The 15,546-nt window shown below is 49.2% G+C and overlaps 1 protein-coding gene across 2 annotated transcripts in view; it reads left to right on the top strand.

Moving 5' to 3' along the window:
* The window catches only part of HEXA (hexosaminidase subunit alpha), a 31,628-nt gene extending 19,201 nt beyond the window's left edge, over nucleotides 1-12,427 (top strand). For both annotated transcript variants that reach the window (XM_086322680.1, XM_086322681.1), the window contains 13 exons: nucleotides 1,621-1,713; nucleotides 2,724-2,789; nucleotides 4,421-4,467; nucleotides 4,975-5,085; nucleotides 5,952-6,053; nucleotides 6,875-7,007; nucleotides 7,581-7,761; nucleotides 8,664-8,750; nucleotides 8,999-9,071; nucleotides 9,722-9,905; nucleotides 10,049-10,139; nucleotides 11,058-11,162; nucleotides 12,180-12,427. In XM_086322680.1, coding sequence (XP_086178806.1) covers nucleotides 1,621-1,713; nucleotides 2,724-2,789; nucleotides 4,421-4,467; nucleotides 4,975-5,085; nucleotides 5,952-6,053; nucleotides 6,875-7,007; nucleotides 7,581-7,761; nucleotides 8,664-8,750; nucleotides 8,999-9,071; nucleotides 9,722-9,905; nucleotides 10,049-10,139; nucleotides 11,058-11,162; nucleotides 12,180-12,243 — 1,337 coding nt within the window. In that variant the 3' untranslated portion in view covers nucleotides 12,244-12,427. The remainder of the gene's footprint in view (nucleotides 1-1,620; nucleotides 1,714-2,723; nucleotides 2,790-4,420; nucleotides 4,468-4,974; nucleotides 5,086-5,951; nucleotides 6,054-6,874; nucleotides 7,008-7,580; nucleotides 7,762-8,663; nucleotides 8,751-8,998; nucleotides 9,072-9,721; nucleotides 9,906-10,048; nucleotides 10,140-11,057; nucleotides 11,163-12,179) is intronic.
* Nucleotides 12,428-15,546: the final 3,119 nt, after the last annotated feature.

A 15,546-nucleotide genomic window follows, 5' to 3' on the forward strand; every position in this document is an offset into this window, starting at 1 on the left:
CCACACAGTGATACTGGGGCTCTGTGGTGTGTGGGGTCTGGTGGGGACAAGGAGACGAGGGACAAGGCGGTAGTTTAAGGAGAGATATTATAGTTCTCTTCATGCCTGCCTCTCAGTGAAGCCCTCCTTGGTCTTTGGGATTTGTAGAGATGGCCCTGCACATTCTGGGTTGAGCGCACTCCCTGCCCTGACAGTCTGGTTGTCCTTCTGTGTTGTGGGCATGAGTCTTCAGGGTTTAGAATGGAGCTGTGAGTTGGCCTGTTCTAGAATAGCCTCAAATTCTCTTCTGCCTCCAGGGTATAAGCAGGTGTTAGTGTGGGGCAACAGGGTATTTACCAGCAGGGGAAAGAATGTGTTTGCTCTTGCTAGTAGGAAAGGACCTGTGATTGGCTTGCTTCTTGGCCAGCCTGAAAACCAAGATGCAGCCATGTGGTATAGTGAGCAGGAGATTAAGCAGGCTTCCTTGTGTTCAAGGCTCCTGAGTTCCTTCTGCCTACAGATGGATAATGTTCGGGATTCCAATGTGGCTCTGAATCCTCTCTCCCTGCACTGTGCGAGACCATCCTACCCCTGACTTTGTAGTTCCATAGGAAGTCATGGATGTCATGGTGGCAATGGGGACAAATGTGGCTCCAGAAACAGAATAGAGGGAGTTCACTGAGGTTCATGCTTGGGGTTGGTACAATCAGTACCACCCTGAAGGTCATGGACAAGAACCAGTGGGAGGATGGGAAGAGACTGTCCATTTGTGTTTTGGTTTGGTGCTTTTTTTTTTTTTTCCTGTGTAGACTGGGATCTGTTGAACTGTATTAGATAGTATGTTGTCTCCAACTGAGTGGCTTTTCACTGTTGGGCAGAAGTCTGCCTTGGACAGAGAACCTGTTTGGGAAGAGGAAGGAAGGAAACAGGATGGTCTGGTGGCTACATACCTTTGCTGGAGTGCCAGCTAAGCCATTTGCGGCCCCCTCTGCACGGCAGACCCTCCTGTCACCTAGCTCCTCATCAGCTCCTAACCTGTTACAAAGCTGGACGCCTTCATCTGCAACCCTCCAGAGCAGTGCTACTTCAAGTGCCAGTCTGCAATGAGATGAGAAGCATATTCACCAGAATGTAAAACTTCCCTTCGTCAAGAAAAGCTTGTTACAAGAAACTGTTAGCACTAAACTGTGTTTTCTCTGACATAACTGACTTACACTCTGGAGTCATATAAGCTTCCTATCTGTTGACCAACCAGTAACACCACTGGCACATCAGCTAATCTGCAGACCACACTTTGACTAGCAATACTCCAGAGCCACCTCTAGTTCAGACGCAGTTGTTGCGGTCTTTGAACCCCTGTAAGCCGGAAACAGAGAGCCCTGGTTGCAAAGAGCTGCTGGCAGGTCCATCATGCGAGGGCCAGGGTGGGTCACTGGGGGGAGGGGAACACGACCCCAGAGAACAAGTCAAACAGGTGACTAGGTGGCACCTGTGCCAAGGGCAGCTGTCCGCCCCCCTTTCCCTCTTACCACACACAAACTGAAAGAACTAGAGTTGGGGTCCCTCCTGTAGGGCCTTGGTTTTGCCTAATGTTTCTGGCGGCAAGTCAGCCCCACTGAGTTTATTACCCTGTCCTTGCAGAAAAACGGCATACATCAGAGAAGAATTCATTGGTGGTCCTTGTTGTCACTCCTGGATGTGACCAGTTTCCTTCTTTGGGGTCTGTAGAGAACTGTAAGTACCACTTCGTTCCTTGTTCTAGAAGCCAGCACTTGTCTGGAGCTCTAACTCCAGATGGCCTGCCCTCAGTTGCAGATGCTAGGCCTGGAGCCCTCCAGGAGGGTGGGGGACAGGGTCACCAAGTGCCCAGAACCGTCAAAGGAGAGCTTTTCCTGTGCACTCTAACCAGTGTCTGAAGGTTGGCCGTGAACGTCACACTGGCTAATCACTGAGTCCCACGGGACACCTACCTTCTGAACTGAATATAATCCCTCTGGCATTTTAGGAACTTATGCACTTTGTTGGTTTTTCTCTTAGAGACCCTACACTAGAGAGTGAAGGAGTTTTCGGCCATTTGAACTGAGATGAAGCCAAGTCATTCGTCCTGTGGCTGCCCTGAGCAGCAGCATTTGGGAACATCTCAGTGTGCAAAGTGAACATTCAGGTCTTGGCTTCTTCCTCACATTGCTGAGGAAGTAGCTGAAGCTTGGAGACAAAGGGAGAGGGGGGTGACTTCAAAGGCTCTGGGAACATTGTAACCTGGACTCACCCCTCCAAGCATCCCTTTCCCCTTCGTCCTTTGAGCTAAAGCCTGGCAGGAATCCATGTTTCTGGTGGGGAAACTGACCCACAGGGCAGGGGGTGCTTTGCAGAGGATTCCACGCGAGCCTGCCCTTCCTCACACACCATTTTCCAGGGCCTCAGAGTCACTGGGTGACCACCCTCCCACTCTGGCCCCGGGCCTGAGTATCAGCCCTGCTCCCTCAGGGAATGCTTCTTCTTTGAAAGAAAAAATGTGTTTGTTTGTTGTTGTTGTTGTTTTTCCCACGGCATACGGGATCTTAGTTCCCTGACCAGGGATCGAACCCGTGCCCCCTGCAGTGGAAGCGCAGTCTTAACCACTGGACCACCAGGAAAGTTCCTTATTGTTGGTTTTTAATCCGAGGTTTTACAGAGAATATGTGATTCTCTGTAATCTGAGGGTAGAAATCCTTAACCTAATGGAATCCTTTCTATCGTTTCAGACACACTGACCATAAATGATGAGCAGAGTCTCCTCCTCTCTGAGACTGTCTGGGGCGCCCTGCGAGGTAACAAGATGGGGCTGATGCTGGGAGAGAGAAGGATGATGTGGGAAGGTGGGCACTGGTGGGGTGAGGGGCAGGACTGGGGGCCAGGCAAATACCCCCAGCTTAGGAACTTGCTTTATGGAGAGCAGTTGGAGTATTTCCTCAACTCCCTGCAGGGAGTGTTCTCCTCACCACTGCCTCCAGCAGCTGGCAGGTGTCACAGCCTGTGCAGCGACAGCCACTCCCCTGGCAGGCACTCTGGGAAGCAGAGGGAGTCCCTGCAGGTGGATGGCAGGCACCAGCAGGGGCAGGCGGCTGGGGAGAGGAGCCCACCCTGCCACGCACACAGTTTGTTCAGCTCTCACCACGGACCCAAGATTGGAAGGGCTCTTTAAAAAGGAAATCTACATCAAAATAAAGAGATAAATGTCAAAAAAGAGGTAAACAGTGATAAAATGAGGACTTTGCTAGCCAATGGGCGATAGGCCCCTGCCCTTCGTCTTGGTCCACTGAGAAGGTATTTGGTCCCTAGACACAGACTTAGCCAAACACTTCCACCCGTTTTGGTAAGAGCTCTGCCGGTGAATGAGGGAAGTTCTCACTGAACTCCAAACCTTGTTTCAGTTTGTCTTTATTCCCTAGCCCCTCCTCCCCTCCCCTGCGTTTTGGAGAAACAGCATGCTGACTCCCCTTTCTGCCCTCTTGTACATTTTGTGTGGGTGTTAACAATTAGTCAGGTTAAAGTGGGGAGTTCTGGGACCCCAAGTGCCAGGCGTCAACGTCAGACTGGAGAGAAGCCCAAATGGTACACTGGAAGTTGGCCTCAAAGGAGGTGCTCAGTGACCCCAAAGGTCTCACAGATTTTTAAATTCTGAAAATTTAGGATTCTGGCAATCTTTTACAGGGCTTCTGCTGGGTTTGTAGAAGTGAGGGCCCAGCTGTTGAGAACATCTAGTGCTCTGGACACAGCATGCCTGCCCTTGGGCCTCACCGGAATCTAGGAGTCTGTGTCCAGTCTCCTGGGGTAGTTGCTACCTGCCAGATCTCAGCTCCCTATAGTTGGTTCTACTCTCAGGGTCTGAAGAGGAAAAGTGGATGTTTCTTTGTCTTTGGGGTCCAGCTGTGGACCCACAAGTTTATGATCTCGTTGAGTTTATGAAACTCAAGTTTATGATCACATTCTCACAATTCAAAGTGAAGAGGCAGCAGGTTGGAGGCCCCCTTTTATCAGCTCCCTTAGCTCCTAATGAGTATTATCCCCTGAACTATTTATCCCCTTGTGAGCTGGCTTGTCCTTTCATATGTCCTCATAGGCCCCAGCTGTTGAGAGCATTTAATGCTCTGGCCTCTCTTCTTAATATCTTTGTGAATTCAAGACTTAGGGTTTATAGATACGAGGCATGTGGGTGAGTGTATTGCTAGGAGGGGCACAACCCCCCTTACACTGCCCGCTTCCAAAATAAAAGACAGTAAAATCGATACTGGCTTCCTATTGTCCCCCTTTTCTAGCTGTTGAGAAGCATGCAGCTTACACTAGATTTCATTTCACTGTATGCCCAAGCACTGTGCTCTGCCACATAGGAACCTTCCAGATGGTTCTAACTCTTTACCCACCTCCCTAAGTCTTTACATCCGCCTTTCTACTTCCCTAGGTCTGGAGACATTTAGCCAGCTTATATGGAGATCTCCTGAGGGCACGGTGAGTGTGGGCCTTCAAAAAGGGCTCTTCTTAAATCTCTGGCATTTGCTCCCAATATTGAGAGTCCTGGAAATACCTTCTTTTGCCTAAAACAGAGTCCTAGTGGCTTGAGATGGTCCCAAAAAGAGTATTCACAGAGATAATGGGTGGAAACTGGTTTGGTAGATTTTGCCAGTTGGGGTATAACTTAGTTCCCCTGAATCATTATTGAGCAATGACCCTGAGACCACACTGCTTTGAACATATTGAGTCAGTGAGAATTTGGTACATATGAGCTGAGTGGTGTGTGGGACAGCTGCATTGGCTGGCAGGGGAAAGTTACTCTCTGGAGAGGTACATGCTTATGGTCATTCATTTGGAGGTGTGGGGTGTTTGTGGAGATAGTTACCCTGAAGAACTGTCAGCTGGTTGGGTTTTCAGGGATCTCAGAAGACTTTTCTCATCCCCCTCTACCCCACTGGTGAATTGCCTTAGACTCCTGACATATTCAATGTTTGGTCCACACAGTTCTATGTCAACAAGACGGATATTGAGGACTTCCCTCGCTTCCCTCACCGGGGCTTGTTGCTGGATACGTCTCGCCATTACCTGCCACTGGCTAGCATCCTGGACACTCTGGTACACAGGCCTTAAGGCTTTCTTTGCCCTTAGGATTCTGGGGTGATGGGACAACAGATAGATCTGGTGCCATATTCTTAAGGAGTTACAAAGAGCATTTATGTAACTTTATGGGTTCCTGGGAAAAATGTAAAAGATGACCTGCTCCAAGATTCAAAAAAATACGAGTGATTTAAGCGTACCCCGCTGGCTACTGAGGACCACTGTCCAGGCCATCTCCAGTGACAGAGGAGGTGAGCTGGGGAATTGGCTTCTCTGAACAAGGGCAGCTATCTTTAGTTAGTGTAAAGTCTTAGGAAAGAGATGTTCAGGAGCCTTAGCTGAGGATGATCCTAACTGTCTAGAATTTGATGGGCAGTCTTAGCTGACAGTTACCCATCTGACTTACATGTCTAAGTATTCCTTTGGTGTTCTGATGGAACCAGAGAAGTGGACATCTACCAGTCTTGACATCTGAGATTTATGGCTTATAAGGCTATTAAATTCACAACAGACCTCACAGTTTTGGATAAACACTAGTCCGACAACCCAAACCAAGTGGCAAGAGGAAATATTAGTTTCCACGGTCTTGTGGGACTTCCTGACCCCAAGGTACCACAGAGCTGCAGCCCTTCTCCCAGTGTGACTGTAACTCATCCCCACAGAGGAGATACTGCTCTGTCAGCCGTCTTTGGATGTGCAGGGTCTTTCCCTTCCCTCCATGGCAGGCACAACCTGATGGGAAGGTCTGATACAGAGAACCTGTGAACACTTAGCAAGAAGCTGGGGCAGGTTGAGCCTGGGAAAGTGTGTGGCGTGGCCTGCCAAGCTTGGGGCCAAAGCTGGAGAAGTTGTACTGGGTTCACAGTGTGTGCTCTGACCTATAGGATGTCATGGCGTACAATAAATTCAACGTTTTCCACTGGCATCTGGTCGATGACTCTTCTTTCCCATACGAGAGCTTCACTTTTCCAGAACTCACCAAAAAGGTATGTTTCGATTTTACCCAAACCAAGTTGATGGCTTGAAGTCTGACTCTGGCTATGGCCCTGCTAGCAAAGGACATCAGCCCTCCTCCTAACCAGCCAGTTTAAGGGACACACTCACATATAGGAGAAGGGCACTGGCTTTGGAGTCAAGTTCAAGTCTAAACTGTACCATTAATTTCTTCTGTGACCTTCAGGAGAGAATCTTTCCTGGTCCTATTTTTTTATTTATTAATATTTTGTTAGCTGGGTATAATAACTACCTTATTTGTCTCACTGGCATCATGGCACTGAAATAAGACAATGAATGGACAGCTTGTGGGAAATTATGATACAGTTCCTTGAAGACAGCACCTGATATCAACAGGCTGTGGGTTGGTTTTCTTTCTTTTTTAAAAATAATTTTATGCATTTATTTTTGGTTGTGCTGGGTCTTCATTGCTGTGTGGGCTTTCTCTAATTGTGGCGAGCAGAGGTTACTCCATGGTTGCGGTGCGTGGGCTTCTCATTGCAGTGGCTTCTCTTTTTGCAGAGCACAGGTTCTAGGCATGCAGGTTTCAATAGTTGCAGCTCGCAGGCTCCAGAACACGGGTTCAGCGGTTGTGGCACCCAGGCTTAGTTGCTCGGAGGCATATGGGTTCTTCTTGGACCAGGGATCGAACCTGGGTCCCCTACATTGGCAGGTGGATTCTTATCTACTCTGCCACCCGGGAAGCCCTGTGGGCAGATTTTCTGATATCCAGGGGGCCTGAAGCCATTTTGAATATCCTCTCCTCTGCTAACCTTCAGGAAATGGGATCCTGAATGTGTTTTGTGCCTTTCAGGGGTCCTACAACCCTGCTACCCACATCTACACAGCACAGGATGTGAAGGAGGTGATTGAATATGCGCGGCTTCGGGGTATCCGGGTGCTGGCAGAGTTTGACACTCCTGGCCACACTCTGTCCTGGGGGCCAGGTAAGAATCATGTCTGCAGTTGGAGGGAATCCACTAATTCTTCCCTTCAATGGGGAGTTAGGATGTTGACTCTTGGATGTAGCATGCCCCAGCCTTGGTCTCTGGAAGAATATTTTCCATCAACTTCTTCCACTGGGAATTTAGATAGGCAGAATTTACTTTGGGCGAAAGAAGACACTTCTTACTATTAAAACATGGGCAAATTCTTCTCAGATGTCCTTGCCTGATAATGCCCTTGTAGGTCATTGTGCCCAGAGTGGAAGAAAGATTTTGCCAGTCTGTCTAGATCAGGCTCTCTGCTTTTCTGCTGGCAGACTACGTGAGGAGAGCACGCTCTGGGAGCAAGGGTGACCCCAGTGGAAGAATGTGTCAAGGCAGCAGGAGTGTGTGACAGTTGTCTGGGTATGATCTGTGGACATGTATTTCTTTGATTGTCACTAAATGCTTATGTCAGTGATTGTCTGAGTGTTCCTACCTGAGGGAATGTCTATGAACATGATGGTCATCATGTATCTGACTATACGTGGGGTTTGTGTATTTCTGACACTAGCTTCAGATTCTCTATTGCCTTAGGTGTCCCTGGATTATTAACTCCTTGCTACTCTGGGTCTCACCCCTCTGGCACCTTTGGGCCAGTGAATCCGGCTCTCAACAACACCTACGAGTTCATGAGCACATTCTTCTTGGAGATCAGCACTGTTTTCCCAGACTTTTACCTGCACCTTGGAGGAGATGAGGTTGATTTCACCTGCTGGTATGAGCCTATGACCTCCCATCCTGGCCTACTCAGAGGAGAGGTTTGCCCTGAAGAAGCTGTGTCTCAGGTGCTCCTCAGCTGTCTATCCAGATGGCTCAGGCCTTCGGCCTTTCCTCTCTCCACCTACCAAGAGGCCCTACCTGGTCTTGGCAAGTCTATGATCTTGTCATAGTCTTGAGATATTGACAGAAAAACCACCTCCAGGCACAGAATTGTCTTGGAAAGATCAGGATAGAGAAAAATAGTCCCTGCTTTTGATAGTTTAAAATAGTCTGATTGAAGAGGCAGGACACATGAATTTGAGGCTAATATATGACAGTGTCTAGTTAGTATTAAATTATAAGGTTCCAGCCCTCAGATTTCCTTAGCTCAAAAGAGGCTGAGAGGCTTCTTGGAGAAATGGGAACTAGAGCTGGATCTGGGGAAAGAGTGGAGGAGAGAGAAAAAATAAAATGTAGACATTGTGTAGCAAGGGAGCTGCCATGGGTGACAGACAGCAATCTTGTGTATACACTCAGAATAAAGAATAAACATTAAGGAAAAAGCAGGATATGCCCAGGGTGTGGGAGGTAAGAGACGGAAACCAGAATCCAGTGTGCCCGCGTCAAGACCTCAGAGCCTTATGTCACGGCCCAGAGAGACTGAGATGTGTTCTCTTTGGAAGTGAACTTGAAGCTCTTCAGGTCCAAGCTTAGCCTTTCTTGGCCTATATCAGTGGTCCCCTTTCACTTAGTTTTTTCAGCCATACTTCCCAAAGTTGTGGCCTCTTGAGATCCTCAGTTGATTGGTTTTTCAGATGAAGAAAAAAAAAAAGTTGTGGGAGGCCAGGTGACAAATCCCCAAGCTTTGGGCTTTGAGGATGTCAAAAGAATTAATCTTCATTTTCTCTTGGGATTCAGGAAGTCCAACCCAGATATCCAGGCCTTTATGAAGAAGAAAGGCTTTGGTGATGACTTCAAGAAGCTGGAATCCTTCTACATCCAGACGTGAGGACGTAGCGGGAGTGGGCAGTCACCCTCCTTCAGAGTCCTCACTTTCCATAGCAGGGCCAGGCCCTGCTGGACCACTTTCTGGGCCCCTGAAGGGGTCCTCTGTCCTGTCCTTTCTGGTTGGAGTGGTCGGTTCCCAACTGGTCAGACAGGAATGGGCCCCTAGCCAGGCTCTGCCCCCAGGGCACTGGCACCAGTAGCTCAGAGCCTCTCGGAACTGAGCAAACACTCTCTGTACTCTCTAGGCTACTGGACATTGTCTCTGCCTATGGCAAGGGCTACGTGGTGTGGCAGGAGGTGTTTGATAATAAAGTAAAGGTGAGCCTGGGGCAGAGAAGAGGTGCTCCCCTCAGGGCCTCCCTCTGCTCTCCCATCCTTTCCCTGCTTCTGCATGGATACAGAGCTCTGAGCCCTGAGTGTGGGTGTCAGAGCCTCCATTTGTCTTCCCTCACTATGAACCGATTGAGTTACTTGTGCTGCTAGGTTACTTGGGATTCCTGAAACTGGCATGATGGGTTGGGTTTTCATTCCTGTGTCATAGACTAGGATCTTCCAGGCCTGGGAGCAGGGCTATCTTCTCCTTCATCATCAACTAGTAAGATCCCACCTTCCTGCCACATCAGGGGCTCTGCAGGAACCACATCCCATCTTCAGACACATCTGGAGATACTTGGACATAACAGCCCCTGATGAGTTTTCTAGGCCCCACTGCTTGCCTCTGTTAGTTCACTGCTGGGGTTACTGTCTCAGTGTAGACAGGACAGCTGCAGAGGGGTTAGGGGAGGAGGCAGCACGGAGCTCTCCTAGGGCCTTTGGGGGCCTTGGCCTCTGCACTGGGCTAGAAGTTCAGTGGCTAGGGGTCACAGAGAAATGCTTTGCTGCTGGGGAGCAGAGGGGGCTCACACCCCCCTGGCCTGGGCTGCTTGCATGGCCCGGGAACCTCTATGCCATTTGACCTTTTGTGACAGGTTCGGCCAGACACAATCATCCAGGTATGGCGAGAAGAGATACCAGTAAAATACGTGAAGGAGTTGGCACTGGTCACCAGAGCTGGCTTTCGGGCCCTGCTTTCTGCCCCCTGGTACCTGAACCATATAACTTATGGCCCTGACTGGAAGGAGATCTACCTGGTGGAGCCCCTGGCATTTGAAGGTAAACAGGGAGCTCTCCTTGCTGCCAAAGCAGCTGGGGGAGAGAAGGAGAGTTGGACATTTCAGATCAGCAGATGAAATGGCCTGAGGAGAGGACCACGTTGGGAAGGTGGTTGAGGCCTGTCTTTGCTTGTTTTCCCTCAGGTAGCCCTGAGCAGAAGGCCCTGGTGATTGGCGGAGAGGCCTGTATGTGGGGAGAGTATGTGGACAGCACAAACCTGGTCCCCAGGCTCTGGTAAGGGCTTTCTGGGGGTGTGGAGGGTTGGGCTTGTGGCATGGGCTCTCCCTCCCAGGCTCAGTCCCCTCCAGCCACCACCAGCCAAGTGCCGTCCTCAGGCCTGTGAGAGAAGGGGCCTCGCGCTGTTGCTTCTGTTTGTGTGGAACAGTCCTCTCCTGCCTGACTTCTGTATTTGCGCCTGCAGCCCATTAGGTGTGTCACATGGAGACTGTTGGGCTTCCCTGGGGGCTCAGTGGTAAAGAATCTGCCTGCAATGCAGGAAAACTTGGTTTGGTCCCTGGGTTAGGAAGATCCCCTGGAGAAGGAAATGGCAACCCACTCCAGTATTCTTGCCTGGGAAATCCCATGGACAGAGGGGCCTGACAAGGTACAGTCCATGGGGTCACAAAAGAGTTAGACGTGACTCAGACATGACAACTAACCAACAACATGGAGATCGTTGTCCCCACTTCACACACAGGGATAAGGAGGTCTGGAGAGCACGTTAAGAGAATTTTGTTTTCGGGATGGCTCAGGATCCAGCCCTGAGATGCCCAGTCTCTGTACTAAGACTCCTCTCTGCTGTCTCCTCAGAGTGCTGCTACCCCTCAGCAAGCTTGGGGGCTGTGTAGAGTTTACATTTTGAGAACAGCTGCCGCCACCGCCATCAATAACTGTTTACAATGCCTTTCAGACGGACTGTGGTCCCTGTGTCTTTGGGAGAGGAGGAGGGATCACTATCCTCATTTTACTGAAGATGAAGCGGGGCCCTGGCAGTCCTGGGGAGCCCTCCAGTGAGCTGTCACTCTGATTAAAGTGTCGGTCACATCCCTCGGCCCCGAGCTAGTCCGGGGTGCCTAAACAAGAGGCTGTGGGTGTCCAGCACCCTTGCAGGGAACCCAGAGCCCAAACGGGGTGCCCCTCTCCTTTCTGCAGGCCTAGAGCAGGGGCTGTTGCCGAGAGGCTGTGGAGCAACAAGATGGTGTCCAACCTGGACTTTGCCTTTAAACGTCTGGCACACTTCCGCTGTGAGCTGCTGAGGTAAGCAGGCCATGGGCAGATCGGGGGCTGGGGATCCCTTCCTGACAGGAAGAGAACACTGATAATAGCTAACACGTGCAGAAGTGTGTTGAGGGGGCAAGCCCTGTACTCAGCCCTCTGCTGACACTGCTTCATTCAGTCTTCGCCACAGCCCTATCAGGGGATGGAGTTTTTATCCCCATTTCAGAGGCAGGCAGCTGAGGCACAGAGAAGTTCAGTAACTTGCCCAAAGTTGCTCACAACCAGGACTTGAACTGCCTTCACTGTCTGTGCTCTTATCCATGGCCGTGCTCTTATGGGCTCTCACGACACCCATGTCCCAGTTGGGATGGGCCTGCGTAAGAGGGTCAGTTCCCTGGTTCATTCATTGACTTGGTTTTGAGACTCTGGGGAAACAGCTTCATAGAGAGCAAAGTCCCAGACTGAGAGCCAGGCATGTGGGGTCTAAGCCTCTACTGTCTAATTTACTGGGTGACTTTGAGCGAGTTCCTTACCATCTCTGAGCAGATAACTTATTTGGATAATAAAGGAGGCATGTCTCGAGGTGCACTAAAGAGATCGGTCAGGTCCTGGAACTGGTGAGGCTGAGATTTCATGCCCACACCCTGTGGATGGGCTGGACAGTGCCTTGGTACCCCCTTAGAGCCATTAATGGGGGCTCAGTGGGCCAAGAGCACTGGGCACATTGTAGGCGTCCACCTTTTTTCTCAAGAGGCTGAGTGATTTGGGGCTGGGGCACAGAAGCAGGGAGGCATTCCTCAAGGTTCCAAGGTGTCCCTGTGTCAGGATCACTGAGGCACCCGATACAGATGGCAGATTCTCGCAACACACAGCCCCACCCCAGCAAGAATCTCTGGAAGTGAGACCCCGAGGAATTTTGGTGTCTAGTGACAGCGTGAAATCCACTGAACTGGGGAAAGGGGAGACTGTTGATTGTGGTGGAGAAGATGTTGCTGGAGCCTAAAACTAACTGCCTTCGAGGACTCACGGTACCTGTTTCTTAACATCCTCTTGCAGGCGTGGTGTCCAGGCCCAGCCCCTCAGCGTAGGCTACTGTGACATGGAGTTTGAACAAACCTGAGCAAGTAGCCCCCGGCATCAAGGAGGGTACTGGCCCTAGGAGAGCGGAAGCGGGGCCAGGCTTCCACTGCACCCCGCCCGGGGGATGGAGCCCCTTGCCCACGTGCCCCTGTGCCTAGAGACAAGGGGGCTGGTGCTGGCGCTGGCGTCCAATAAAGAGTGATGTGGCGTTTTTCTATAACCAACATGGATTACCTGTGTGGAAACAAATGTGAGTGGCCCTAGGGAAGGGGAACTGCCAGGACTGGCCTTCTGCTCCTAAGGGTGATAGGCTCAGTGGGGCCCAGCCAGCGTGGGCTCAGTATCTGCCCCTGGAGGGATCTTGTAAGTTGAGGGCTGGGAACGAAACTTGTATCCTCCGTGCCGTCCTACCCTGCCTGAGTTTTGATGCCTCTCCTAGCTCACCAGAGTCCAGACACACACCCCATCCTTAGACTCACCTGGACCCCTGAGGCTTCTGTACATGGAACACAACAGCACAGGCGACCAAAGCAGTCCCAGAAGCGGCAGGGGCTCCAGCCCCAACCTGGGCACAGAACAGCCCTGCCCCATGCAAATCACGAACCGCCCTCCCCAGAGCTTTTCTTCTGCTTTAGGTTTCTTGTTACTTCCATTTCATGCAACCATTATTAAATATTGAACACATACTATGATCTTGGCACTGTGGTAGGTGGTTAAATTTGAAGGACTTAGTCCCCAGAGGCCCTGGTACACTCCCCAAAATGCCAGCAACCTCCACCCCTCCTCCCACCCATTTTCAATCCAGTAGCATCTTCTCTGAGAACTGCTGGCACAGCTGAGACCATGTGAGGAAAGCCCCTGGAGGACCAAGAGGTGGGTGTGTGGCTCTGGAAGAGTCTTTGCACCAGTGACCAGTCTTTCGTAGGAAGAAATGGCTCATGGACCCAGACTGCCCCCTAAAGGTGTCATGTTCAGAAGTGACAGTGCAGCCCAGAATCCGGGCCAGCAGTGCACAGCAGCTGTTTCAGATGTGGAATTCTTTGACCATTTTTAAGTTCTTTTACCTGGTCCTGGGCTGGAAGGACAATGGAGAGGTACAGACATTTCTTTCAGAAAGTTTCCAATCTCGTGGATACAGAAAGTTGGGGAAGGCAGGCCTGAAAAGGGATCTCAGTAAAATTTGGTCCTTAAATAGCATCCTTCAGTTCCTTGCTCATGCTCCTTTGGGGACCTGACTGAATGTGCACCAATCAGGCCTTCTTGCACTATTACTATAGGGACAGGCTGCGCACCTTCTACCTGAAGAATTCTTAGGGAAAGCTGAGCTCAGGGCTCTGGCCTGGAGAGAAACAAGTTAAGCTCTACTATCTGTGCCTACTAAAGGAGCACCTTACTCTCTATTACGCGGAGAAACATTTGGGGAGTTCCCAGGCAAGGACCCTGTAGAAATGCTGCTATACTTCAAGTGCCCCTTCTTGATCATAATTGGAATATTGCTATTGTTTGGTATAATATTTAATAAAAAGACAGTAAATTTTAGGTCTCAAGTCAATGAAGGAAGAGGCCATGAAAATAGCTGTACTAAAGCAGTAAGATTCTATGATTTCTTATTCCTCTTATAAATATTTTCCTTAATGTTGTCATTTTTTTTACAAATTAAAAAAAAATCAGTGTTGTGCTGATCCCCACCCTCCACCAATGTATCTCTGCCCACCTCCCCCCACTGCCGCTGATCATGAGAACATTTACCTGAAGGTCATCATCCCCAACCTCCACCAGTGCATCTCTGGGCCCCCTGATCATGAAAGCATTTATGGGAAGGTCATCATTCCCAACCTCCACCAGTGCACCTCTGGGCCCCTTGATTATGAGAGCATTTACTGGAAGGTCATCATCCCCAGCCTCCACTAGTGCATCTCTGGGCCCCCTGATGATGAGAGCATTTACCAGAAGGTCATCATCCCTAACCTCCACCAGTGCATCTCTGGACCCCTAATCATGATAGCATTTACCTGAAGGTCATCATCAGACCCTGAACTGCTGACAGGATAGAGGGAGTACCTGTGGAACTGCCCGCTCAGTTCCAATGCCCAAAGTCACTGCTCCTCCTCCTCATTGCCCTTTACCTGTCCCACCCTGCTCCAGGCCAGGCTCCTCTGGCCTGCTTGTGTTCTCTGTACACCACCAGGGGGCGGGAAAATGCCTGGACTGATTTCCTGGCTCTAGTTATCTTTGGGTACAAAGAGTCGGCCCGTGCTGCTCTCTGAAATCTCCTAAGGATGCAAAGCCTCCCCAGTAGGAATAAAGTGAAGGAGCAAATGGAGGCTGAGAAGACATTCAGCTCGCCCTGTCTCGGGCAGGAGTTGGGGCAGTGTGCCAGGTGTCCCTCACTTCTTAGAAACGTGGTGTTTTGAGGTGTACCTCAGTGGATCAGTGTAGGGATAGGATAGTGGAGGACTTGGGAGCCTGGTTGCTCCATAGCACTAGAGATGAGGGACATAGCAAGGGGTGAGGAAAGCTGAAAGATACTGGGGAAAGGTGAAAAAAGGATTATATGATACAGATTGAATTTAATTTATATCAGTGTAGATGAACATACCTAGTGGCAACATTGCTAGCTCTCTAAAGTTTAGATTTTTATAGTTTTTGTCAATATCACTTATCAATCAGTACAGGCTGTGAAAATTGTATTTCATGTACTTTTTTTCCTACTAAGAAAGAAAATAAGTAGGAATTGTCTTTGTCTTAAAATCATTCCGTTTTTCCTTTATAAATAAACTTTGAAAGTTTGAAAATCTGTGTCCTTTATATCATTAATAAATATAGAATATAAATACATATTAACTAACTTCAGTGAAACATTTACTTGTTGATTTTTTTCAACACTGTTCACTCTTAACTATATATAAATCTTCACAATTGTTTTTAAAATCCTTTCTGATACAGCCTTGTGTGTGTATGTGTGTGTGTGTTTCATGCATTTTTCAGTGAGATTTTTGAAAATGTCTATGAACCTTGTTTTATTTTCACAGTAATTACTGTATTCTAACCATATCCATGTTGGGTCTTCCATACCACAGTAAGAGCTTTTATTTAAGTATTTCAAATGTGTCAAACAGAAAATTGTAGGGAATAACATAATAAACACAGTATAACCATACCACTCAGCTTTATCACATCTCAATAGTTGCATCTGCTTTAAATTTATGTTATTTTTAAGAGATGAAACATATATGTCCCCCACTTCCAGTTCCACTCTCCTGCTTCCCAAAATAACCACTTTCTAGATTTTATTTTAAATCTTATTTCCTCTGGAAATCTGATACTTAGCTATGATTTTTCT

Source organism: Bos grunniens, chromosome 10 (assembly GCF_055505025.1).
Source record: "Bos grunniens cultivar Pamir isolate PY7600 chromosome 10, Bosgru_T2T1.0, whole genome shotgun sequence".
Lineage (NCBI taxonomy): Eukaryota > Metazoa > Chordata > Mammalia > Artiodactyla > Bovidae > Bos > Bos grunniens.